The sequence below is a fragment of the Pseudorca crassidens genome, chromosome 9, assembly GCF_039906515.1.
Source record: "Pseudorca crassidens isolate mPseCra1 chromosome 9, mPseCra1.hap1, whole genome shotgun sequence".
Lineage (NCBI taxonomy): Eukaryota > Metazoa > Chordata > Mammalia > Artiodactyla > Delphinidae > Pseudorca > Pseudorca crassidens.
Window position 1 is genome coordinate 95,362,718 of NC_090304.1, and position 26,527 is coordinate 95,389,244.

Here is a 26,527-nt window from a genome sequence, read left to right on the forward strand (position 1 = left end):
TCACTGATTTATGGCATTTTTCACTATTGGTCCAGGCGGGGCTCCCTATAACTCACCACCTAGTTACACAGTTTCAGCAACGCAATAAGCCTCCATAAACCCACCACCCAAAACCAAAGCTGGAATCTAACAATAACCTACATCTAACCAGGAGATCCCCTTGCTGAGGTAGGTGGGCGAGTCCTTTTTGTTTATCAATTCAACAAACCTTGATTGTACGCCTTCAATAGGCCAGAGATGGTGCTAGAATCATCCTGAATTCCATGTTCACCATTTCTTTGCTTTTTTGTAATAAAAAAGATTCTGTGTTAGATGAAATCTTCCGGGACTTAATTCTTCCTTTAATATGAAATCGCTCGCGCTGTTCATATTACTTTGTGGCACCGCAGTTCATGTGTTTTGACTGCAGCATAATATTCCATTGTGTGAATTACCTCAGTCAGTGTCTTCAAGGCTGGCCTGGGATTGAACCCTGAAACTGCAATATTTTCCTTAATTTTTTCATTCAACAAAGATTTATTAAATACCCACTGTGTGCCAGGTATTGTAGGAGACACCAGGGGTGCAGTAATGACCAAGATATTCGCAGCCTCTATCATTCTATCTTGCAGGGTTTTTTCCTCATTCTCTTTTGTTTTCAAAAAGGTATGGATTGTTTTTTCTGTTTAATAGCCACTACTCAACTGATAGCGATTGAAAACATATTAGCCAGGGGTACTAGGGTCACTTCAGTTCAGAGATGAGGAATCCAAGGCCCCAGAAAATACAGACCGAAAGCCTCTTTTGTTCCCTCTGTCTCTCAGCTTCTAGCACAGTTCCAGACCCATCAAAGGCGAACAGTCAATATTTGCTGAAAACTAAACAAAGAGACTTACCCTACCTACTTCAACCAGTGCAGACATGTGTGTGCAGGCAGAGTCCGTGAGAAAGAATGAATTGACAGGGGATTGGCCACTAATTGGACGTCCTTGATACCCCTCCAACCTGCCCCTCCTGTAGCCTTCCACATCTCAGCAAATACCCTCTTGCTTGTTCACTAAAAACCCACAAGCATCCAATCTATGGGCGAGGCCTATTGCCTTTGTCTTCGAAGCAGAGTTGAATCTTCCCACCGCCCATCTATTCATCCCGCCTTGCTATAGCCACACCAATCTCCATTCTGTTCCTCCAACACCAAGCTTGTTTCTGCCTGCCTGGCTACTTCCTGTCATTTAAGTCTCAGGCCAGAGGCCCTCCCTAACCTGACCCCTTCCCTAGACCTCCCATTTTAAGCATCCAGCCAGGCGCTGTCTCCCATCACCCATGTTACTCTCTGCATAGCACCCATCACTCTCTGGGTTTATCTGTTGACGACCTGGCCTCTCCTACGCTCCCCCTGACTCCCCCACCCCAGGATACAGTATCTTGAGGGCAGGGCCTCACCTGTCTTGTTTGAGCACTTCTCCCATCCTTGCTGTAATTATTTCTCATTTGTCTTTGAATCCACAGCTCCCAGAGCAGTGCCTGGTACAACATAGACACTCTAAAATATCTGTTTGATACTTAACTATTGAATGCTACCCACTCTGGTTATCAGACGAGCGTCAATTCTTTTCACCTTTGTATTTGACTGAGTTAGACAAAAGGGCTTTGTAAACTGCTATGCGCCAATTGTGTACAGATTACTGTTGGTAAGATTATCACCTGGCTCTGTAGCTACCGCAACAGACTCTCCAGAATCGTTCTCATCTTCATCCTGGAAGTAGTTCCCTATCCAGGCCCTGGTGATGGTGGAGGAGAGACGGCCCGGAAGGAACTACAGTGCAGAGCCCCGAGTTCAGTTCAGTGTAGCAATCATTTACTGGGCCTTTACTAGGTACAAGCCGGATGCAAAGCACTGAAGGCACAAAGGCAATAAGAAATAGAGACCACCCAACGGGAGAGTGCTAGAATAGAGCTCTGTGCCAAATGCCCGGGGGCGCAGGACGGAAGGGCCGGGAAGAGAGTTCTCTCTGTGAACCAGGCACTTTCCACCAGATATCGCATCTCATCCTCACAGGAGCACTTTGAAGTAGGTGTCATTTTCCCCACTCTACGAGGGGAGGGGAAACCTGAAGCTCAGAGAGGTTAAGTATCTTGCCCAAAGGCTCCCAGTTAATAGGAGGCACAGCTCGAATTCCAACTCAGCCCCTGCAGAGCCTGGCCTCGCCCAGCCCAGGGACTCCAGGTCCTATGCCAGACGAGGAAAGGAAAGAAAGAGAGTTCATGGGAGGCAGGAGAGCAGGAACTTAGGCAGCACCCTTCCCTAAGCTCTGCCTTGCAGGAAAGGGTGCAAGTACTTTGCATGAGAGCCTTTGTGTGCGGGCTCCTGTGTGTGCCCCTATGTGGCTGTGTGTATGCTGAGTGCACGTGTAGTGGTGCAAATGAGTGGAAGAACAGAGCCTCGTGTGCATCTGTGTATGTGTATTCACGATGACCTAAGACTACACTCACAGAAATACCTTAGTGTCCTGGTAGTTTTTTGTTTTTGTCTGTTTGTTCTATTAGGTATAACATATGTTCAGTAAAGTACTCAAATCTGAAGTATACTACTCAATGAATTTTTACACACGTACACCCCCATGTAACCAACACCTAGATCAAGATCTAGTTTTCCAACATTCCAGAAGGCTCCCTTGTGCTCCTTCAAATAACCCCCAGTATAATCACTATCCTGACTTCTATCACCATGGATTAACTTTACCTTTGAATCATATATATGAAATAATACTCTTCTGTGTCTAGTTTCTTTTTTTCATTATTATGTCTCTGAGATTCGTCCATGTGTCATTGCATTTCACACTAGTTTATTCTTGTCTATTGCTAAATTATATTCCATTATATGAATACACCACAATTTATTCCGTCAGTGATTGACTTTGGGGTTTTTCCAATTTTTAGCTATTACGGATGAAGCTAGTATGAAGATTCATGTACAGGTGTTTTGCTGGACAGATGTACCCATTTCTCTTGGCCCTAATTCCTGGTCATAGAATCATAGAATACTGAGACTTCCCTGGTGGTCCAGTGGTTAAGACTCCGAGCTCCCAATGCAGGGGGCCCGGGTTCGATCCCTGGTCAGAGAACTAGATCCCACATGCCACAACTAAAGGATCCCGCATGCCGCAACACAGATCCTGCACGTGACAACAAAGATCCCACGTGCCTCAACTAACACCTGGTGCAGCCAAATTAAAAACAACAACAACAAAAAAAAACAAAGAATCATAGAAGAGTCATATGTTTAGCTTTAGTAGATTCAGCCAAACCTTTTTCCAAAATATTTGTACCAATTTACACTCTTAGCAGCAGTGTCTGAGATTTCCAGTTGCCCCACATCCTCAACAGCACTTAGTATTGTCAGGCTTTTAAATTTTAACCATTCAGGTGTCTCTGTAGAGATAGCTCATTGTGGTCTGAATTTACATTGGCCTGATGAGTGATGACGTCAAGCATCTTTTGGCACTTGACTGGCCATGGAAGTATCCCCTTTGGTGAAGTGCCCGTTCAAGTTTTTACAGAACTACAGTATCTATCAAAGTAGGCGAATAATTGACAAAAACAGACAGGAGAGCAGAACCATCTTAAGAAACTCAGCAATACACAAAACAGCCCAGCAGCCAGCTGTTTTTCAATTGCTAACTAGCTGCTACAATTAGTAAACCTGCTGTACCAGGTCATTTAGATGAATAACTGAATTTTATATTTTAAACCAATTATTTAGATATCATAGAGCCCCCCACCTTAGACTCAGCAGGGAGAAGGGAATGCAGATAAGAGCCCTTTCCTGGGCTCTTAGCCCCAGACTGAAAGGTTCCCTCACTCAACTCACTGACTGTTTTTCCTTCAATTACAGGATCCCAACAGCGATCAACCCCTGAACAGCCTTGGTAAGCTCAGGTCTGGCTTTCCTTTGTCTATCGCAGTCTCACTCAGTTACCAAGTAGATACTAGACCCCTCTTGCATGGTCCTCACCACCACCTCCAAGTGCTAAATGCTACGGGAGACATCCATCCACCATTCAACAAACATGTATCAAGCAAGTGTCATCTCCAGGATTCATTCTAGAAGTGGGAGGCATGGTCTCTGGGGAAATAGAACCATCAAACCTAAAACGCCAACAGCAGTGATTTTCTAATTCATTCATTCAGTTACTTATTCTCTCATCCCTTCAACAGTACTGTGAGTGCCTGCACGGGGTAGGCCCTGGGCTGGACACGGGACTACAGCAGTAAATACGACAGCCAAAGTCCCTGCCCTCATGGAGTTTACAGTCTGACCGTGCTGCCAGGGAACAAGCTGGACAAAGGTGTTTTCACTGGTAGAATAGAAAATGGCAGTGTTTGCCTGACTTACCAGAAAAAAATAAGTTAATAGATGAAGTATTCCCAAATATAGGGGGTTATTTTCCTCCTGTTCCATTTTTTTAAACCATTGATACCTATGCCTGACAACCTGGATCAGCAAAACAAGTGAGCAGAGACAAATTAAATATGACAGCTTCATAAGGAGATGACCAATCCCACTTACTTTGACGGCTTATTTATTTCAGGGTCACAAGTTAATAAAGATCACAAACGATATAATCTTCAGCAGGTAAAACAATGCCTAGTTTCTACTTTGGAATTTAATATATCAATATTCTGTGGTGTCCCCAAAGAATACTAGACATACAAGGGCTCCACCACCTGAGTAAGCCTGGGAACAGCCAAACCAGAAAACAATTAAGGGAGCTCGGGAGGGAGAAATCAGTGCCAAGTGAAGATTCTGAGGTTAAGAATGATTACAGGTTGTGCAAGGACCAGGGAGTGAAACGGCTCATGTGGAAATGGGGCTGGCGGACTAGCAGTGGGAAGTCCATTTGGCTGGGAGAGGGAAGCCAAATTACACCGCCTTTGAAAGCCCAGAGAAGAGGGTGATTCAGATAAGGAAGTCATGGGGAGCCCTTGAGGGTTCTGGAGCAGAGACGTTATGGGATGAGAGCAATATGTCTGTCTGGCAGCATTGGGCAGGACAGGCTGGAGGAAGGAACAGTGGCAGGCAAGGAGGCTCTTCATAGCTCAGCAGGTTGGTTAACTTTATAAACAATAAACTTTATAGACAGTAAACCAAGAAAACCCTTCGCTTCCTGATGATGTTCTCCATGAGAACATCAGAGAGGCAGAGACATTGGGCCCTGGACAAGGGAACTCATCAAAGGACTCCCAATAAGTCATTCACTTCTGGGAAAACAAGCCAACCTTGTATCCCCAGAGGTAGGTGGTCGATGAAGAAATCATGCATGAATGAATGAACAGAATGTCTCCATGTCCATGGCCGCAGGAAAGAGGACAGTGCTGAACACTCACTGCTGGAACTTAAAAAACAATATCATTAATAACCTACTCTGTCGCCAGGTCCTGATAATAACAGGCAATACCACCCCACATCTTTAGGGCCAGAGCTCTGTGTCTGAGGTTTAACCTTTCCCTATTGAGGAAACATAGAGTTTCCTACGCTTTCCCTATCAACACATCCAATGATATCCGCACTTATTGGGCACCAGTCTCTGGCAGGGTGCCATTCTCTGCTTTTGAACAGCTGAGGAAAGAGAGACAGAAACATAACTAGCCAACATTCCAGACAGAATAAAATGAGACCTGTAAGAAAGGCGGAAGGGATGTGCTGAAGAGAACAAGCAAAGAGCAAATCGTTTACTCATTTGACACATATTTCTTGAGTTCCTACTAGGGGCCAGGCACTGTTCTAGGCACCAGGGACTCAGCAGTGAACAAAACAGACAAAAATCCCCATCTTCCTGGAGACTTCATTTCAGGCAGGGTTGGGAGGGGCTAGATGATATACAAAATATGTAAAATATACAGTACATTAGAGGTGATAAATGCTTTGAAAAAATAAAACAGGGAAGGAGGATAGGAAACATTGGAAGATTGAATTTTAAATAGGGAGGTCAAAGAAGGCCTCAGTAAGAAAGTGACATCGGAAGAACAATTTGATGGAGGTAAAGGAGAAAGCCATGTGCAGATGAGGGGGAGGAGAGCTGGCCTATTGATTTCCAGGGATTCTCAGGGTTGCTATAATTCCTGCCCTAGTTCTCCCTGGAGAAGTCCCCGTGGCACCTCCCCAGCTTATTGCCTGCAAGGAGAGGGGACACCAAAGAGCCTATCCCTGATACTTTGTGAGAATTTAACCTTTTAAAGCCTTGCCATGTTCCATCTCCTTGGACAGCCACGTGAAGTGGACAATATAGCTATTATTGCCTCTGTTTTAGACATCAGTAGGTCCCTCCTGGTCTCCCGAACCCCAGACTCTTGCTCTAGTCCATCTCCTCCCTGATGAAAGAGTCATAGTTCTAAATATTAATGTGATCATAGCTCTCTGCTGCTTAAAAGCTTTCCATGGTCCCTCACTGCCCTCAGGATAAAATCCAAACCCCTTAGCATGATAGTCAAGACTCTCCACAAGCTGACTTTGCCAGCCCAGCTTCCACAACATGCTTTCACCCACCTTACATCCCAGGCACACCAGCAGCTCACAGCTCCCAACACCCAGGCCTTCACCAAGCTGGACCCACTCCTCCCTCTCCCATCTCCACCTAGAAAGGCCCATTTAAGTGCCTTGATGGTGTCTGGTGGTAACGGCAATTATGTCCCTGTTTGCCTCTTCCCCCAAATTGGAATCTCCTTAAAGACAGGACCTTTCTAGGGACTGGCTGTGTGTTGAACTGAGTTAGAGATGAAGGCCATTAGGTCACCTTCATTCACAAGTATTTATTAAGCTTCCACTAAGCACATACTGTGCTGGCAGCCCCTGCCCTCCTGGAGCTTATAGTTTAATCAAAAGACAAGTCAGGAAAGAGGATACATGATAGTAAAGGCAAAGGGTACGTGCCTCTCCTGGGACAGATGCAGGTTAGACTGGACAGGATGAAACATCCTAGAGCAGGCTGTCAAGACAAAGAGAAGGTGCCATGGACTAGAGGAACACCTGTGAAAGATGGACAAGCCTGGGTAAGTGAAAGGAGGGGGGGGCCCTATGCTGAGGAAGCTAAGCCTAGTCTGCAGAAATAACCCCAGCATCAACCAAAACGGTCCCCAAAGTTTTCCTGGGCTCCGCACCAGGGGCTAGAGGGCGGGGAAGCTGTGGGCCTTGGCAGCGGGTGGCCTCCGAGTACTGACTGCAGGCTCTTCCCCTCCCCCTCACAGATGTCACCCCCCTGCGCAAATCCCGCACCTCCCTGGAGACCTTCAGAAAGGTGGGGATCCCCATCATCGCAGCGTTGGTGAGCCTGCTGACCATCATAGCCGTGGCTGTCCTCAGTAAGTGGCAGCCCTCACCCCGGCCCCCATGCTGCCTTACTGCCCCCCCTCCACCCCTACAGCAAGTGGCAGCTCCCACCCACCCCTCCCCTGCCCTCACCTCAGAGCGCTCCCCACGTCAGCAGAGTCAAGGCCAGGTAATCTGCATAGAGCTTTGTATCCACCCCTGCTCTGAAGGGAGCCTTCCTCTCAGAGTGAGAGGGAGATGAACTCAGCCCCCATCTACCCAGATGGATTCTATCCCAGATGATTTCTTCTGTGGGGAAAGCACAGTTTGCACCAGGTACGAACCCACTCAGGCAACAGCACAGCAGCCAGGCCCCCTGCCTGCTCCTCCCTAAGTCTGCAGACAGAGAGCAGGGTGGATCCGCAGCCCTGCTGGGAGGAGCAGGCAGCATGTCTGCTTATGCGGAGGGAGACAGGGAGGACGCATCGGGGAAGATGCCCAGGCAGACAGCCCCTCTCCCTGCCTTGAGCTCTGGCTTCACCACGCCAGGAACCTGAGACCCACTGTTATCCCAGGCAGGCCACTCTGGGGCAAGGAAGAGTAAACTGAGCGAGCCCAGACTCCCACAGTCCCTCCCTTTCTGTCCGCACATCCTGTGACTGAGTCCCCATCTTCACCCACCCCCATAGTCACAGCAGGCTACTGACCGCAGCTTTCACGCAGGAAGCAGGGCTGAGGGGACCAGACTAGGAATCAGGACACCTGGGTTGGGGATCCCGGCGCTGCCCCTTCTTGCTGCTATGTGACCTTGAGTAAGTCCCTCAACCTCTCTTAACCTCAGTCTCCTCACCTGTAAAACATCCTGCCTCCCTCAGAGGGATATCAGAGGACCAATGAGGTCACGTGTGTAAAGTACCTGGATAAAAACCAAGTTGTGCAAAAGTGTAGGTTATCACGTAGTGTGTAGAGATGTGGCCGAGGCCATGTGTTTGCTCACCAGGCCAGGACGGCCTTCCAGGAGCCTGCAGCAGCCTTCAACTCGTTGGAGGACGCTCAGAGATCATCCGGTCCAACGCCTCATTCTCCACTTGGGCACTGAGGCAGTGTGGCAGTCGAGGACAGGGCTAGGACAGGTCCCCAGGCCCTGACTGGGCAGGTCCATTTCTACTTCGTGGCGGTGGAAATGTAGATACACAACACAAACACCACCCAGATCCCTGAGTGCCCTATCAGGACGTGAGATGCACATAGCTCCAGATCATTCGTCTTGACCTTGGCCGGCCCAAAGCGGTGGTGGGTGTGCAGCGGCCATCAGCAGATTTACCGTCCTAGGCCAGTTAGGCTCAGACTAATATTAAGATGAGCCTGCCTACTCTGAGCACGTACCCTGCCATAGTGGAGAGAGAAGACAGGGCCAGGTTCAGGGTGATCCAAGGCAGGTACAAGTACATAATGTAGTCGGGCTCTCCCTGTCCCAGAAGGCCCTTTGCAGCTTCCAACCCGAGACCCCCAGGTTCTGCAACCCGAGGAGGTAACGTGAACTTCCATCCTGGGCTGGGCTCCCTCAACCTTTTGGCTTCTGCGGGCTCAACTGGTGACGCTGTGTCCTGGCTTCACCCCAGGAGGCAGGAGGGACCCCTCCTCACCCAGGCTCCTGACCATGAACCAAACTCTGAAAGTCCACGAAATACCTGACTGACCTGCTCCTTCTCCCTTGCTTCCCAAACCGGGAGCATCGGGGCCATAAGATCACATTTTGAGCTCCTTCAGGGAAGGTGTGGAGAGGCAGCAAAGAGCTTTAGAACTAGACAGACACTGATCAAAATCCTGGCTCTAACACCTGACTGCTACGTGGCCTTGCGAAATAAACCCTAACTCTCTAAACCTCCATTTCCTTATTTGTAACGGGAGTTCATAATGGCACCTGCCTCCTAAAGTCGTTGTCAGGATTCCAGGTGACAGTGCAAGGAAAGCACTGAGCAGTGATAAGCAGGGCCATCATCAGACTTGTGACCACCACTCCTAGGGTCGGCCAGGGGTGATGCTGGGCTGCAGAGGGGAGCTTCAGGCCAAGGAAGAGTTCAGTCAGGCAGGAGGAGCCAGGACAGTTTGGAAACTATGGAAATATCTGTTCCCGGAGGATTTTTTTTTTTTTTACAATATTTTCTTGGCTTTTTTTTCTTAACATCTTTATTGGAGTATAATTGCTTTACAATGTTGTGTTAGTCTCTGCTGTATTACAAAGTGAATCAGCTATCCATATACATACATCCCCATATCCCCTCCCTCTTGTGTCTCCCTCCCCCCCTCCCTATCCCACCCCTCTAGGTGGTCACAAAGCACCGAGCTGATCTCCCTGTGCTATGCGGCTGCTTCCCACTAGCTATCTGTTTTACACTTGGTAGTATATATATGTCAATGCTACTCTCTCACTTCCTCCCGGCTTACCCTTCCTACCTGTGCCCTCAAATCCATTCTCTATGTCTGCATCTTTATTCCTGTCCTGCTCCTAGGTTCATCAGAATCATTTTTTTTAGATTCCATATATATGTGTTAGCATATGGTATTTGTTTTTCTCTTTCTGACTTACTTCACTCTGTATGACAGACTCTAGGTCCACCCACCTCACTACAAATAACTCAATTTCGCTTCTTTTTATGGCTGAGTAATATTCCATTGTATATATGTGCCACAACTTCATTATCCATTCATCTGTCAATGGACATTTAGGGTGCTTCCATGTCCTGGCTATTGTAAATAGCGCTGCAATGAATATTGTGGTACATGTCTCTTTTTGAATTATGGTTTTCTCAGAGTATATGCCCAGTAGTGGGATTGCTGGGCTATATGGTAGTTCTATTTTTAGTTTTTCAAGGAACCTCCATACTGTTCTCCATAGTAGCTGTATCAATTTACATTCCCATCAACAGTGCAAGAGGGTTCCCTTTTCTCCACACCCTCTCCAGCATTTGTTGTTTGTAGATGTTTTGATGATGGCCATTGTGACCTGTGTGAGGTGATACCTCATTGTGGTTTTGATTTGCATTACTCTAATGATTAGTGATGTTCAGCATCCTTTCATGTGTTTGTTGGCAATCTGTATATCTTCTTTGGAGAAATGTCTATTTAGGTCTTCTGCCCATTTTTGGATTGGGTTGTTTGTTTTTTGTTATTGAGCTGCATGAGCTGCCTGTATATTTTGGAGATTAATCCTTTGCCAGTTGCTTCATTTGCAAATATCTTCCCCCATTCTGAGGGTTGTCTTTTCATCTGTTTATGGGTTCCTTTGCTGTGCAAAAGCTTTGAAGTCTCATTAGGTCCCATTTGTTTATTTTCGTTTTTATTTCCATTTCTCTAGGAGGTGGGTCAAAAAGGATCTTGCTGTGATTTATGTCATAGAGTGTTCTGCCTATGTTTTCCTCTGAGAATTTGATAGTGTCTGGCCTTACATTTAGGTCTTTAATCCATTTTGAGTTTATTTTTGTGTACAGTGTTAGGAAGTGTTCTAATTTCATTCTTTATCATGTAGCTGTCCAGTTTTCCCAGCACCGCTTATTGAAGAGGATATCTTTTCTCCATTGTATATTCTTGCCTCCTTTATCAAAGATAAGGTGACCATATGTGTGTGCGTTTATCTCATCTCTGGGCTTTCTATCCTGTTCCATTGATCTATCCTTCTGTTTTTGTGCCAGTACCATACTGTCTTGATTACTGTAGCTTTGTAGCATAGTCTGAAGTCCAGAAGCCTATTCCTCCAGCTCCATTTTTCTTTCTCAAGATTGTTTTTGCTATTCGGGGTCTTTTGTGTTTCCACACAAATTGTAAAATTTTTTGTTCTAGTTCTGTGAAAAATGCCCTTGGTAGTTTGATAGGGATTGCATTGAATCTGTAGATTGCTTTGGGTAGTATAGTCGTTTTCACAATGTTCAATCTTCCAATCCAAGAACATGGTATATCTCTCCATCTGTCTGTATCGTCTTCTATTTCTTTTATCAGTGTCTTATAATTTTCTGCATACAGGTCTTTTGTCTCCTTAGGTAGGTTTATTCCTATATATTTTATTCTTTTTGTTGCAATGGTAAATGGGAGTGTTTTCTTGATTTCACTTTCAGATTTTTCATCATTAGTATATAGGAATGCAAGAGATTTCTGTGCATTAATTTTGTATCCTGCTACTTTACCAAATTCATTGATTAGCTCTAGTAGGTTCTGGTAGCATCTTTAGGATTCTCTATGTATAGTATCATGTCATCTGCAAACAGTGACAGTTTCACTTCTTCTTTTCCGATTTGGATTCCTTTTATTTCTTTTTCTTCTCTTATTGCCATGGCTAAAACTTCCAAAACTATATTGCATTTTCTGAGGACTTAAAAACACTAGACTCCTTCCCATCATCTAAGACAGCAAAGGAGCAATAGAATTTTGAAGGTAGGAGGCAGAAGACAAAACCAAAGCAAAACACCAACCTCCTAATGGGTCTTTCAACCCCAGATAAAAACACCAGATCCTAGAACTGCACTTGATAGTGATGAGACACTTTCACAACCACCAGCTCATCAAACATTCTCTGCAACCCTGTGAGGCCCAGAAAGGGGAAGCGATTGGTCTAAGTTCACACAGTAGGTGGCAGAGCCAGAACTCAGGTCTTCAGACTCCAGGCCCAACGCTGTCTTCTCCCTCCGCAGAGGCACTGTGCCAGCACTTGGGGTTGGGAGGCTAGTGGGGACTGTTTCTAAATTGCTCCCCATACATGATCTTGATTGACTCCTCAGCCATCTTTAGGGATGGGACAGATGTTATTATCTCCGTTTTACAGATGAGGAAACTGAGGCTCAGGACCAAGAACACCAGTTCCTAAGTGACAGAACTGGGCCTGGAACCCACATCTGCCTGTCTCCAGGCCCAGCATGTTTTCAGGGAAACAATCTCTCCTGCCCCTGGGCTGCCTGCTTGACCGTCAGCCCTCTTTGCCCCTCCCTGCCCTTGTCTTCCAGTCAAGGTGCTTCTGGACAATTACTTCCTCTGTGGGCAGCCCCTCCACTTCATCCCGAGGGAGCAGGTGTGTGATGGCCAGCAGGACTGTGCCTCAGGGGAGGATGAGCAGCACTGTGTCAAGGAATTCCCCGATGGGCCTCCAGTGACAGGTGAGTCCAGGGGCTGTGGGGCCAGGGGAGTGGGAAGGGCAGGAAGTCGACTCAGGTCCCCTTGGTCCACTGCACAGCATCTGCCACCTGACTAGTCACTTTCCTTCCCCGTTGTAAGGTTCTTAAAAACAGGATCATGTCTTGTCTACTAGGTCCCCAATACTTAACATGCAAACACTCAGTAAATTTTGATGAACAAATGTGGGCCAGAGGGGACAGGAAATTGTAACTGAGCCTGCCCCATTCCTGCTGCTCCTGGGTGCTGAATGGAATGACCTCAGGCAGTTCCCTCCTTTCTCTGAAGTCTGTTATTTCAAGGGGACTAGAAAGAGACCATTAAGGCCGTTAGCCAGCTATTGATCCCTCTATTCATTAGATAAGTGTTCATCGTAACACATTATGGAACAAGACTGAGCTAGGTCCTTCAAAGAATACTGAGATGTTTCAAACAGGAAAACCCATGTTATTTCTTGGACTGCTCTAGCCCAACTTGATCCACCTATCACTTGGGCTCTGAAAAGAAAAGACAGCCCAGGACACGGGTGATGGGGGCTTTTGTGGGGCAAGGCTGAGTAACTTCCTGTGTATATGCTCTTTTTTATGTGTATTTGCTCTTTTTTATCAGAAGTCAAATGCCTATGGGCCCTGCCACCCTACTGCCAATAGCACTCCCCTCTCTCTGACCTTACACGGTAAAAGAGCGACATTCCTCTTTGAGAAGTTTTCCCAGGCTAGGCAAGCTGTGTGAACTATGGGTAGGGAAGCCATGTAATACATCATCAAAACTTATACATATAAAGAGCTATTAATAATTATGCCAGGGCAAAGGTCAAAATGCAGATTGTCCCCAGGACATCTGGTCGCCCTAGCTACCGTCAGAATGAGACTCAATCTGGCAAAGCCAAATGGAGGAACTTCCCTTGAGGTTGAAAGGGTTGGTGTTCTGTGATGCTCCCCAGTTCCTGGTAGGGTTTGGGCTACCGGTTTGGGCTGGTCACATGATGAATTCTCTGGGAGATAGGCCAAATGGGTCCCTGCCCTGCGCTGACCCGGGTTCCTCCCCTTCCAGTCCGCCTCTCCAGGGACCGATCCACCCTGCAGGTGCTGAACCTGGCCACAAAGAACTGGGCCTCCGCCTGTTTCGACAACTTCACAGAAGCTCTGGCCAAGACAGCCTGTGGGCAGATGGGCTATGACAGGTACCTAGCCCAAGGCTCTGGAGGCTGTCACCTCACCCCATGACCTCTCTCCCTTTCTTTCTTCCTTCCTCTTTCCCTTTTCCTCTCCTTCCTTCCTCTTTCCTCCCTCTTTCCTTAAAAATATAGGTATTGGAGTCAGAGCCGCTTTTGAAGCACTTTCCCTTATGAGCAGCATGAAGTTAAATCTTCTAAGCCTCAACATGTTCAAGAGTTACTGGAGGAAGCAATACCAACCTCATAGGATGGTTAAGAGGCACCAGAGAGAGGATATCTGCCCCACCCCTCCCCCACCCCCACTGCCACCCCCCCACCCCCACACGGTTCAAGCTCCTTTGCAATTCTTTCCTTTCCTTTCCTCCTCAATCCTCACTCCTTCTTCGCTTGGTAAGTCGCTGTCCCTGCCCCAGAATACAAAAGTCTTATTTACTTATTCAAAGTCCCATTGGTTAAAATTTAGTTTAAATGAACCTGATTTCACTGGGCCTCTTCATCAGCAATCTCAGTTTTCTCAGCAAATTTCAAAAGCAGTTTTAAATCTTCAGTGTATGAAAAAGGATATAATTATAAGAAGGGTAATTAGCATTACGTATTTATATTCATTTGATCTTGGCAAAAACCAGAAAGGTAGTTATTATTCTATCTATTTTAGAAGTAGGTTCAAAGAAGGTAAGTAACTTGCTTGGCTAGTAGCTGGGAGCGAGAGGGCTGGCATTTATGCCCAAGACCCCCTAATTCCTGGGCAACAGAAGCATCTCTGTTTCTCGGTTGGGTAATTCTCTCTTCTCTGGAGGTTTCATTTATAAAGGGAGGGGAGGGGAAACAGTTGATCACTCAGAGCCTAACTGGAGAGGATAGAAAAGAACCCACGAATTCAGTTGCACAGGGGATAATCTCTTCCTGGCAAGCCCCCAACTTCAGGATCCTGAGAAACTGGACGCAGAGACTAGGTAGAAATGATCAATCTTAAGCAGACCTCATCTATCAGTCAATCACAGAACCCGCTTCCATCAATCCCTAGAGCAGCCTCAGGCCCTTTTTCAATAAGTGCTGCGGGCAGCCATTACTGATCCATCAGACCTCTTTGCCCCTTCTGCTGTCTGGTTATCAGGCTTCTCTTGCTCTCTGCCCTCCATGGGGTGCAACATCCAGTACCCGCTGAAGAGGATACCCTACCACCTTCGTTTTCAAGGAGAGCTGGGAAGGCACGTCCTGTCCCTGCTGTCTCCCCTCCCCCAGCAGCCACCCCAGCCCAGCCTTCTGGCTGCAGCCCCCCCTCCTCCCTACCGCAGTCCAGCCAACTGCAACGTCAGCTGTACCAGCATAGCAGGCTGCAGCTTGATTACGAAACCAGGGTGTCTCCAGGGGCTCTTAAGGTAAAAGGCTCCTGCAACTTCTGTCCTTCTGGAGCTCTTTAAGGCACCATGCCATCTCTATCTTGAGCTCTACAAGATCAAAGCTGGTCAGAATTATTCATCGGGATGTAACTGGTGAACAGAGGCTACCTCTCCCGGGAATGTCCATTTCCACCATGATTCCTCCTTCTGGGTCTCAGATTTCCCCGGCTAGGAGGCCCTTTTTGTCCCAGGACCACAAAACCCTAGATGGCTCAACGTGGGAAGGACTCTAGAGATCATCTGGTCCACCCATCATTTTACAGAGAGGAAAACTGAGGCTTGGAGAGACCCAGAGAGGGAATGTGACCTACCAAGGGTACACAGCAAGCGAGTGTCAGAGCCAGGACAGGAACCTCAGTCCTGAGGGCTCTCAGCACAAAACCCCACACTGCTAGACTTCAGTCTTCGAGGTGCCATGCCTGGGTCATCCAGGTAGTGCCAGCTTCCTGGCTGGGAATGTGAAAATGTGCCAGTCAGCCAGTGCCTCAGGGTGACCCGAGCCTGCATACCAGCTTTCTACCAGCTCTGTATAGCATGGCTGGATGGGGAAGGATAGGAGATGGGAAAGAGGCAGATTCAGTACAGGTACCATCAGAAAGATGGGATTAATCAGGGAACCCTTCCTGGAGGAGGGAAGACTTACACCCAAGGTTTGATAAAGACAAGCATGGACTAGAGGAGAGGAAGAGGGAGAGTGGTCCAAATGAGAGAAATGTTTGTCTAGATGCATGTGAAGCCTGATCTTGGCCTGTCCTACCTCCAAAGGGACCATAAATGTACCCCACTACCAAATTTAGACCAGATGCCTTGTTTGGAGAGCAATATATCCACATTCAGTTCCCTCCAAGGTGAGGGGAGAGCTAACCTGGTTCCTCTGCCTCCTTGTTCCCCTCGCTGTGAACCAGAAGAAACCGCTGGGACATTTGGAATAGGGACAGAGCTGGGAGTTATAAAAGGACATCCGTAACATTTCTCCAGGGCTCTGGGTTCAGGACCAGGCTTCCCTGCCTGACAAAGCAAGTCCACACCAGCACTGTGCCCAGGGCTGAATCCTGGGATGCCAAGGGACCATCCCTTGTCATCTAGCAAAGCAGTCACCACCCTCACTGACCAAGGCCACCTCCACTCCCCTGCCACACCGTACCCAGAATTCTCTGCGGCCCCCTCTCCTGGGAGTGGGGACTACTTCTACCCTCTTGGTCTAAACTCCTGCCCCAGCTCACATCTCTCCCTCCCTCTCTTTCTCTCCCAACATAAGCAGCAAACCCATCTTCAGAGCCGTGGAGATTGGCCCAGCCCAAGACCTGGATGTTGTCAAAATCACAGAGAACATGCAAGAGCTTCAGGTGCGAAACTCAAGCGGGTAAGTGAGAGGACACCTCTGGCCCACAAAGGCTCACATGTGGACGATGCCATCGGGGCTGCAGCCAGCCCACCCTGAACAGACTTAGCAAGGAAACTTAAGCCAGACAACAAAAAGAACTCCTGGCCAGGCAGACTGTCAGATACCAGAAGCTAGAGCATCACATTTCTGAGAGGTTTTCTGTATTGACTCTTTGTTTTAATACAAGGGGCAGCTGGACAAAGTGTGCTGTCCACAAGCTGGTGGCCTTTCATCAGTCAAATAAGAAAACCAAATTTGTTTCCTATGGCCTTATGTTCCCTATTAAGCCCAAGAGGCAAGGTTCCAAAGGCCACTTTGTCCTTCCTGCCTCTCATCCAGGCCAGAGTAAGCCCTCCCCACATTTCCAGCTCTCCAGAGGAGAAGCTGCTTGGCCTCTGTCAATGTACCATTCCCGTGCCTACCACCCCGAGTCAGAGCCGGGCATCTTCTACAGGAAAACTGTCACCCTGCAGCAGAGTGACTCAGAGAGGATGCTGGCTTCTTAGCATTCAGGGATGTTGCTGAGGGCTGCTTATTCATCAAAGAGTAAATCTTGAAAAGGATAGGAATAGGAGCAGAATGATCATTTGCCTGGAATTTCATCGAAATCCCATTCCTCTTCTGTTTGGAGAGCCCGCAGTACAGCAGACACTGTCCCAGCCTCTGCTCTCTTCCATCTCAGGCTGCCAAGAGCCCGGGGTGGGCTGTGACTCGGGCAGGGCCCAGCACGTAGTAGATGCTTATCAGTAGTGCTGGAGAATCCAATCGCATTAAATCGCACTGAACTGGGTGCAAGCACGGTGTCTATACAGCCCCACCATTCAGGTTCCATACTTCCTGGCTCCTGGGAGGGGACTTTAATCAATAGTGCTGGGAGGCCTGAGTCCCTGCCTCCCAGCCAAGGGACAAGCAGAAATCACAGGACGCCTGTGTCTCCCTTCCAGCCCCTGTCTCTCAGGCTCCCTGGTTTCCCTGCAGTGCATTGGTGAGTACGCCCCATCTCTGAGGGTTTGGGTCCTGGGCCGGCAATAAGCAGGGAAGAAGAACTTCATCCTCATTCTTAAATCCCTCAGACTCCAGGTGTCACTCTGTTTTGTCCCAACCTTACTCCCTTGGCCCTGGGCTTGTAGGTAACGCTCCTTCAAGAGGTTGACAGTAAGAACTCCCTCTTACTGTCCACACACAGTCCCGCAACCTGGGCAGAGACCCAGTAGAGAGAGAGTAGGAAAACCGGAAAGGGCAGGACTGGGCTTCCACCCCCTCCCACCCCTGGCCAGGGCCCACATAACCTCCTTTGTCACAATCAGCTCATCTGTCCAAGATCTGATTACCCACACCCCATTTAGCAAAGATTCGTCGAATGTTACAGTGTATCAGCACTGCCAGGCCTCTGTCCTCAGGAGCTAATGGCTGAGCAAAGAGAGAGGTGCAAGGCCACGTGCAGGAAGTACCAAGCTGAGCAGTGGTCCCAGCTGACATGCTTCAGAGAGAGCTGCACCTGGGGTGGGGCGGGGGGAGGGTCAGGAGACCTGGGCACCAGGTCCACTGGCTTCCAGTGTGACCTTGAGTAATTCACCTGACCTCTCTGAAGTTCATCTTCCCAAGAAGCCCTTTAGTCCGACTACCCAAGAGGATCCCGGGAGACCCCCTAGCTCTGAGAGGAGATCAGAAGGCAAAACAAGCACTGTAGCCCTGCTCATCCCACCAGCCTATGGGAGGACCGAGCAGAGCCTGGCAGGATGGCCAGAAACTGGGCCGCCTGAGAGGAGAAAGGTCATCCTCGCTGCCTTTGCAGTTTAACAGTGTATATGCTTCCTTGTGGGATGCTAAGACTCTTAGCCATTATCATGTGACCCCCACGATACCTAGTGAGTGAGGGCTGACCCATGGGGGCTGGTCAATGAATAAATGAATGAAGGTTCACATCACTCGACGTGCTAAGCTGAACAACCCTGGAGTCACAAAGAGGCTTAAGCCACAGACCCTCCCTTGAGGAGCCTTCTGTCTCACTGAGAAGACAAAACCGAACCACGTCAACAAGAAAAGCTGGCCAACACCCAGGCAGCCTGTGGAAATGCCAAGAGAGGAAAATCCCCAGGGATTACGTGACCTGGAGGAGGTGCCCAGGCTAAACATCACAGAATGAACTGTAGGCTCCAGGAAGGGAGGGACCATGTCCATCTCTCTGTCTTGTCCACCACTCTCTTCCCAGCATCCTTGAGACACTGTAGGCACACAATTCATATTTGCTGAATGATCGGTGATCTAGATAAACAGGAGAGGAGACAGCATCTCAGGGACAGGCCCCTCCTGGAGCAAAAACAGAAAGACTTTTTAGGGAGCTAGCAGCAGATCGATTTGGCTAGACAGAAACTTTATATAAGGACAGCAGAAGGCTGCCAGAAGGGGAAGTTAAACTCTTCCCTACAGACAAAGGGGGATGCTGAGGGGCTCTGAGTGGGGGAGCGAGGTGACATGTAGAAAACAGTGTTTGGAATTAGATGGTATTTGAAAAGCCCCTGCCAGGCATAGGCCCAAAAAGGGTGGTAGCCTTTCCCCCTTAGAACCACCACTGTGGCAGCGACTGCCAGAAGGATTGGAGAGGCTGAGAACAGGACGGGGAGGTGGAACTGGAGGTTTTTTTAAGAGTTTGCGAGTCAGATGTGAGAGCCAGGAGAGTGGGATGTGAAAGAGGGAACAGGATGTCAAATTGGGAGACTCTCTCAGCAGGGGGAAGGGACTTGGAGAAAGGTGAGTTCAGGATGGGAAGATCCATTTCTGGAACTTTCTTCCCACTCTCCAATCCCAAAGCAGCCTGTGGGCGTCTGTTTACTGTTACTCAGTGGGAGGAGCTGGGGACACCCCTTTGGGCAGGACTTTCATAATTCTGCGTCCCTGTTTGGTTTGAAGGTCACGAACGCTGGCACAATGGACACGCCCATGTTCACAATATCAACTCCTAAACTCAAACAAAGCTGAAAAAACAAAAAAAAGGAGAGGGAGATGGGGGGAAAGCCTGTGGTCTGGGACACTCAATGTCTCCCTGTGAATAATTCAAAATTGGTGCGGTCCTCCCACCCCGACCCAGCCCCCGGTCCCAGTCCTAAGGGCCCTGCTCAGGATAGACCGGGGGCTCTGAGGGGAGGCAGTCCCCACTCGCAAGAGTCTGACTCCTGCTTTTTCCCTCCTTGCTACTGAGTCCAGCCTGCGGAAAGAGCCTGAAGGTCCCTCGGGTGGTGGGTGGGGAGACGGCCTCTGTGGATTCTTGGCCTTGGCAGGTCAGCATCCAGTATGACAAACAGCACATCTGTGGAGGGAGCATCCTGGACCCACACTGGATCCTCACGGCAGCCCACTGCTTCCGGTAAGGCCCACACGAGGGCGCCTCGGGGGTCAGAGCCACAGAGGGGCCTGAGTGCCTGGGTCCCCTGTCTCCCAACTTGTTTTCTGATGCCCTCCCCCACCCCACCCCTTCCCCTAAAGACCATACACCAGGGTGTGGCCACCCCAGTGAGACACTGGACATGATGTCCTTTGTTAGGCCTTGGGGGTCTGAGCAGAGCTGGTCACCGAGGCTGACCTCTTCCCTTCCAGGTGGGAAGCCACCAGGTACCCAGTGTCCTCACTCTACCCCCATATCATTCACTGCACAAAAGCTCTTCTCATCTGCCTGGAGTCCTGAGAACTCTCTCCCTTTTTGCCAGTCTTCCAGGAAGGGGTTCCGGGTCCAGAGTCACTGCCACTCCTTCATTATATTCAGAAACTTAAAAAAAAGAAAAAAGGATAGATTCTCTTACAGGCCAGTAGAGACAGGACTGCCCATACCTCTGGGGAAAGACTGCTCCAGGTCCTCTTCACCTTCATTCATTCATTCATTCATTCATTCAACACCTATGAGTACCTACTAGGTACTATGTACCCTCATGCATTAGACTCCATCACTGCCTTGGAGGAGCACACAGTGTAGGCCTGTGATTTTTAACCTTTTTGGAGAATCTGACAAAAGCTATAAACCTTTCCCTGGAAAATCACTCCTGCACACTCAGCTGTGTCTGGTGTTGGGAGGAAGACAAGTGCAAGTACCACGTGAGTAGCAGAGCCAGTAAAAAGCACGGGAGGAGAGAGTGTCAGGACCCAGAGCTCAGGCACTGGGAACAGCCCCTTCCCCAGCCCTCCAGTTAGAAGTTTCTTTGGGAAGGTTTCACCAGGGAAAAGGATCAAATTCTCCTTTAGAATTTGACCTGTGGTAGGTGATTCCTCAGACTGCCCCTTCTCTACCACCCCTGCCCTCACCATCATTACCTCCCAAGACAGGGGCAGCCAACACCCCACTCCCCAGGGCCCTGGGGACCCAGCCTCTGGCAAAGCCTCCTCATGCTTGGCTCAGTCTTGAACCGCACTGTCTCCGTCCCCAGGAAGCATCTCGATGTGTCCAACTGGAAGGTGATGGCAGGCTCAGACAAACTGGGCAACTTCCCATCCCTGCCTGTGGCCAAGATCTTCATCATCGAGCCAAACATCACGTCCCGCAAAGAGCGGGACATGGCCCTCGTGAAGCTGCAGCTCCCACTCACGTTCTCCGGTGAGAGCTGGCACCTGGGCACAGAACTCCAACTCTGCCACTAGCTCATTCACTAAGCGGCCTTGGGCACATCTCTTCCCAAGACCTCAGTTTGCCTATTGTTTCTTGCAAATGTATCGGCCTAACATCATGGAAGCCATGAGGCCTCCCCGAGCTATCAGCTGACACCTGACCCCACCCCTGCCAGATTCTTCTGAGGTCTGTTTTCTCCCCGTGGAGCACCTCAAGTGAGCATCACAGATTCATCCAATCTTGGAGTTGTGAGGGACCTAAAAGATGACCTAATCCATCCTCCACCCCGACCAATGGCAAGAGCCTGTACGATCTCCCTGCCAAGGGGTCACTGGGCCCATTTGCTCTCCTCCAGGGGCAGGGACTCATTACTGTTAAGGCAGCCCATCTCTGTTCGATGACTCATGTTTACATTGGGTAGTATTTAGATCAGCCTTTCCAATGGTAGCTTCCACAGGACACTGGTCCCTTGGGTAAAAAAGGGTTCCATTCTCATATAAGTTTGGAAAACATTTTTGTACTATAGCTCTCTTCCTGGAGCACATTAGTATATCAGTGATATGAGAAGTTTTTTAAATTTGTTTAACTCACATTTTCTAAACTTCTTTGACCACAGAACCTTTTTCTCATGCCACTTCTATTAACATCCCATGAAATGTACGTTACAGAAAACATGGTGCCAACATTTACAGAGGGCTTAGCTGCCAGGCTCTCCTGAACCTTGAGCCCCCTCTTCCTCTTTGCTCCCGGTAGACACAGTCAGGCCCATCTGCCTGCCCTTCTCTGATGAGGAGCTCCCTCCAGCCACCCCACTCTGGATCATCGGATGGGGCTATACAGCAGAGAACGGAGGTAAGTCCCAGGCTCAGGACCACAGGACTAAGTGAGCAGCTCCTGAAAGTGATGGGAAGGAGGACCATCCTTTAGAAAAACCTATCCTGGAGGTCCAAGCACCAAGGTACCAGGCAACCCAGAGAATATCCTGGGCTGGGGTTGAAGGCAAGAATGGGAATGTGAGTGTGTTTTCAACCTGCAGGGAAGATATCTGACATACTGCTGCAGGCATCTGTCCAGCTCATTGACAGCACTCGGTGCAATGCAGAGGATGCGTACCAGGGGGAGGTCACCAAGAAGATGCTGTGTGCAGGCATCCTGGAGGGAGGTGTGGACACCTGCCAGGTGGGGTCTCCAAGGATCACGAGGGAATTATAGAGATAGGGAATGTCTGCCCTGAAGAAAAAGCTCAGAGGATGAATGCCCCCCATGAAGTCTGCATATGGTGGGCACTCACTATGTGATGAAGGGAGGAAGGAGGAGAGGGAGGGAAGGACTATAGTCAGATAAAGATATAAAGACAGATGGATGGATAGATAGATAGACAGATAGATAGATAGAAGCAGAAAGATTCCAAATGTATATTTCACATGCAAAGATGATACTACACTCCCCAACCGCTCTTTTTTTTTTTTTGGTTATGTTGGGTCTTCATTGCTGTGCGCGGGCTTTCCCTAGTTGCGGAGACAGTGCGCGAACTTCTCATTGTCGTGGCTTCTCTTGTTGCAGAGAACGGGCTCTAGGCGCACGGGCTTCAGTAGTTGTGGCATGTGGGCTCAGCAGTCGTGGCTCGCGGGATCTAGAGCGAAGGCTCAGTAGTTGTGGTGCACGGGCTTAGTTGCTCTGCGGCATGCGGGATCTTCCACGACCAGGGCTCGAACTCGTGTCCCCTGCATGAGCAGGTGGATTCTTAACCACTGTGCCACCAGGGAAGTCCTCCCCACCCGCTCTTACTTCCCATCATTTAAAAGAGTATGAGCCCCTAGAGGGCAGGAACCCCAGGTCTGTTTTCTCTACAGCTGTCCTCAAGCTGCTGAACTACATTAGAGAAAACCCATCTTATGCTGGATGAGCCCTGGTGCACCATCCCCTCAGCCCATCCCACTGGCCAATCCCTGAATATATTCTCACATACCCACCCAGAGGATTTTCTGGACCATTTTCATTCAAACCCCAAACCCTACTCCCACACCCATTCTCAGTCATTAAATTCCTTCACTCGAGAGGCATCTCTTACTCTCTTGATGACTTGATGTCAGGTAAATGCTGAACTCTGGGGACATTGTCTTCCCTCAGGGAGCTCACAGTGGGCAGGGGGGTGAATAAACAGGCCGTTCAGTTACAGAGTTATCGGATTCTGAGGGAAGAAGCCCCAGGGGCTATAAGAGCTGGTAAGAAGGACACCCAAATAAGTGCACTTTTCACTATCTGACATTTCCTTGTCTGTTTTGTTGTTTGCTTGTTTCCCCCTCACCCTCTCTCTCTCTGTCTCTGTTTCTCTTTCTCTCTCCTCTCTATCTCTCTCTCTGTCTGTTTCTCCATGTGATTCCAAGTTCCCTTAGGGCAGGGATCTTCTTTTCGTTGATTGAACCCCAATTGTCTAGAACAGTGGTTGACACGAAATAGGTCCTGAAGTGGTCCAATAAATCTGGGAACTACCAGGTTAAACAAAGATAATCACAGGGCTTCCCTGGTGGCTCAGTGGTTAAGAATCTGCCTGCCAATGCAGGGGACACGGGTTCGAGACCTGGTCCGGGAAGATCCCACATGCCACAGAGCAACTAAGCCCATGCGCCACAACTACTGAGCCTGCACTCTAGAGCCCGCGAGCCACAACTACTGAAGCCCACACATCTAGAGCCCGTGCTCCGCAATGAGAAGCCCACACACCACAACGAAGAGTAGCCCCCGCTCGCCGCAACTAGAGAAAGCCCGCACGCAGTAACGAAGACCCAACTCAGCCAAAAATTAATTAATTAAAAAATAAATTAAAAAAAAATTCGACAGTGGTTTAAAAAAAAAGATAATCAGTCTCCCTTACCACAGAACCCCTTAGAACCCAAGCTGTGGATCTCCGAGAGAGGGCTAAGAGCACACCCACAACTTACTTGACCACAGAACACTTTTGCCCCAAAGGGAAGGGCATCGCAGGATGCAAGAACAACAAGCACAAGGGGTGAGGGTGGAACAGCAGAGCGTGCTGGAGAGCAGGAAACAGATGGGCCAATGCAGAGAGGGGAGGAAGGAGAAGCCCACCCCTCCACCCCCGCCCTGCCTGCCCTCTCCAGTAACCCCTGCCTCCCACAGGGTGACAGCGGTGGGCCTCTGATGTATCGCTCTGACCGGTGGCAAGTAGTGGGCATCGTGAGCTGGGGCTATGGCTGTGGGGAGCCGAGCACCCCGGGAGTGTACACCAAGACCACAGCCTATCTCAACTGGATCTACAATGTCCGGAAGGTGAGCACGTTTGCTCTACCTCTTGTGCCCTCCCTCCCTTCCTCTCCTCTGAGGGTACTAGACCATCCTTAGTGGCTTAATGCCTCTGAGATACCCCCTTACATCCCCAACCATCTTCTTTCCCAGCAAGTGACAACCTGGGATGCCACCATTATGAAATTCCTTAGATCAGAGATTCCCATTAAATACAAAGGGTATGGAACACACCCAGCTTTACCATTCTCTGTTCTCTGGCAGAAGGAGACTATCAGACATTTTCCAGAGAACTGATTCTGACAAGAAGGTGGGTGGAAAGGCCTCTAGAGGGTAGAGAGATGAGCAAGAAGCTTCAGTAAAGGAGATTAATTTTGCATGCCACCATTTTGTCCATTTTCAAATCATCTGATTTCTTTGTTGGTCTCTTTTATTCTAGTCTGATCCATGATGCTGCTGCTGCCCCCCTGCAGTGCTGGAAACTGCTTCCCCCCGCCCCACCCTGTCCACCTGGGGATCCCCCAGAAGTCAGGCACAGAGCAAGAGCCCCCTTGGACACACATCTCTGCCCACACCCTCAGCATATCTTGGTACAGCAAAGGACCTCCATTCCTGTAAGAGACCCCACAGCCCACAGGCACCCAGGAAGTCAGCAGCCCCAGCTCAGCTGCCTCTGATGCTCCCAGCATCCCAAGGTGGGAGAGACACAGCCCACTGAACAAGCCAGCTTCCAGGCTGAGGTCCCAGAAGGCATTGCTAAGCCAGGAAAGAACTTTCTACTCTACTGAATGGAAACCGATGCTCTTCTGAGAGCCCAGATCAATAATTGAAATCCTCAAAGGCCAAAAACATCAAAATAAAATAAAACAAAACCATCAGAATTGTGAGCTGAAACTAAGGTGGATATCTGGGAGCAATGGCTAACCAATATCTTCGGTTGCCCTGGGACACAGACCTACACTAAGGCTGAGATCACAACTAAACCCAGACTCACTGCAGGTAGGGAAGCTGCACCTGGGATTCCCACATGCAACAGAGACCATTGAATGGGGTAAATGTGATCCCAGGTGGCAGATCTAATGAAGGATGAAAACATCCCACATTTAGAGCCTCGGGATTCCCAGACAGAGATCCTCCAAACGTGAGCTCACAAAGATTGGCCAACATTTTAAAAAATAAAAACCACCATGGTTTTCCGTTTTCAAAAACAGAAAATAGAACCTCAAGGACTTTAGGTGTTAGAATTATCTATAATAAGAACTAATAGAGTATTTCTATGTACGGTACACGATTCTAAGTGCCTCATCATGTATGGAGTCACTTAATACTCACACAAACCTATGAGATAGGTACTGTTCTTATCCCCATTTTAAGGATAAGAAAACTAAGCAAAATGAGATTTAGGACCTTGCCTGAGGTTACATACTGGTAAGTTGAACATGAGCATTCTGACTCCAGAGTTCATGCTATAAACTACCACACATTCACATTGTTGTACATCTGTCACCACCATTCATCTCCAGAATAGTTTTCACCTTGCCAAACTGACACTCTGTACCTATTAAATAATAACCCTATTTCTCCCATACCCCAGCCTCTGGCTGTCGCCATTCTACTTTCCGTCTCTACAAATCTGACTACTCATATAAGGGGAATCATATAGTATTTCTCTTTTTGTGCCTGGCTTATTTCATTTTTCAGTTTCAGTTTTTAGCAGAAAGAGATAGGAAGACTTTAAAATATGAAAACAAGGCTATGAATAATGGAGGCTAGAATGATAAGGTCTAATATATCCAGTTAGAGCCCCAGAGAGAGAGAACAGAAAGAATGAAAGGGAAACAATATCCCAAAACTTAACAGCTGAGAATACCCAGAACTAGTTAAAGGCAAGAATCCACAGATACAGCATAGGCCACCATAGTGTATACCCATACAACCAAGGTGGAAACATTAAAGTAAATCTTCACCTAGGCATATTATAGTGAGTCTTCATAACACCAAAGATGAAAAGAAACACTTGAAAGCAGCTAGAGAAAAAACCCAGACCCCTTACAATACCACAATTGTACCACAGTCAGACTAACAGCAGACTTCCCCACAGCATAAAAAAGATAGAAGACAGTGGATTTGTATCTTCAGTGTGCCAAGAGATAACAGTCAACCAAGAATTGTGAATACTACAAAACTATCCTTCAAGAAAAAGAAAGGTATTTTTAGGAAAACAAAACTGAGAGTTTATTAGCAACAATGTTCCTTCTCTAAA

At 48.4% G+C, this 26,527-nt stretch overlaps 1 protein-coding gene and 1 long non-coding RNA gene across 6 annotated transcripts in view; one reads left to right on the plus strand and one right to left on the minus strand.

Annotated features, from left to right (window-relative positions):
* Positions 1–7,674, minus strand: part of LOC137230917 (uncharacterized) — a 79,040-nt gene extending 71,366 nt beyond the window's left edge. For both annotated transcript variants that reach the window (XR_010946311.1, XR_010946310.1), the window contains exon 1: positions 7,439–7,674. This is a non-coding gene — a long non-coding RNA (uncharacterized lncRNA). The remainder of the gene's footprint in view (positions 1–7,438) is intronic.
* The window catches only part of TMPRSS4 (transmembrane serine protease 4), a 38,224-nt gene extending 12,367 nt beyond the window's left edge, over positions 1–25,857 (plus strand). The window contains exons 2-13 of one of the 4 annotated variants that reach the window (XR_010946305.1): positions 3,875–3,908; positions 7,225–7,338; positions 12,280–12,429; positions 13,499–13,628; positions 16,281–16,385; positions 17,351–17,391; positions 19,611–19,770; positions 20,822–20,988; positions 21,754–21,852; positions 22,037–22,179; positions 24,150–24,291; positions 24,704–25,857. Coding sequence is in view for 3 of the 4 variants with exons in the window: in XM_067751166.1 (XP_067607267.1) it covers positions 3,875–3,908; positions 7,225–7,338; positions 12,280–12,429; positions 13,499–13,628; positions 16,281–16,385; positions 17,351–17,391; positions 19,611–19,770; positions 20,822–20,988; positions 21,754–21,852; positions 22,037–22,179; positions 24,142–24,291; positions 24,704–24,715 (1,305 nt within the window). In the remaining variant the exon portion in view is untranslated. Of the gene's footprint in view, positions 1–3,874; positions 3,909–7,011; positions 7,030–7,224; positions 7,339–12,279; positions 12,430–13,498; positions 13,629–16,280; positions 16,386–17,350; positions 17,392–19,610; positions 19,771–20,821; positions 20,989–21,753; positions 21,853–22,036; positions 22,180–24,141; positions 24,292–24,703 lie in introns of those variants that run through there. The other 3 variants (XM_067751166.1, XM_067751167.1, XM_067751168.1) reach the window with 3 other exon arrangements.
* The last annotated feature ends 670 nt before the right edge of the window (positions 25,858–26,527 follow it).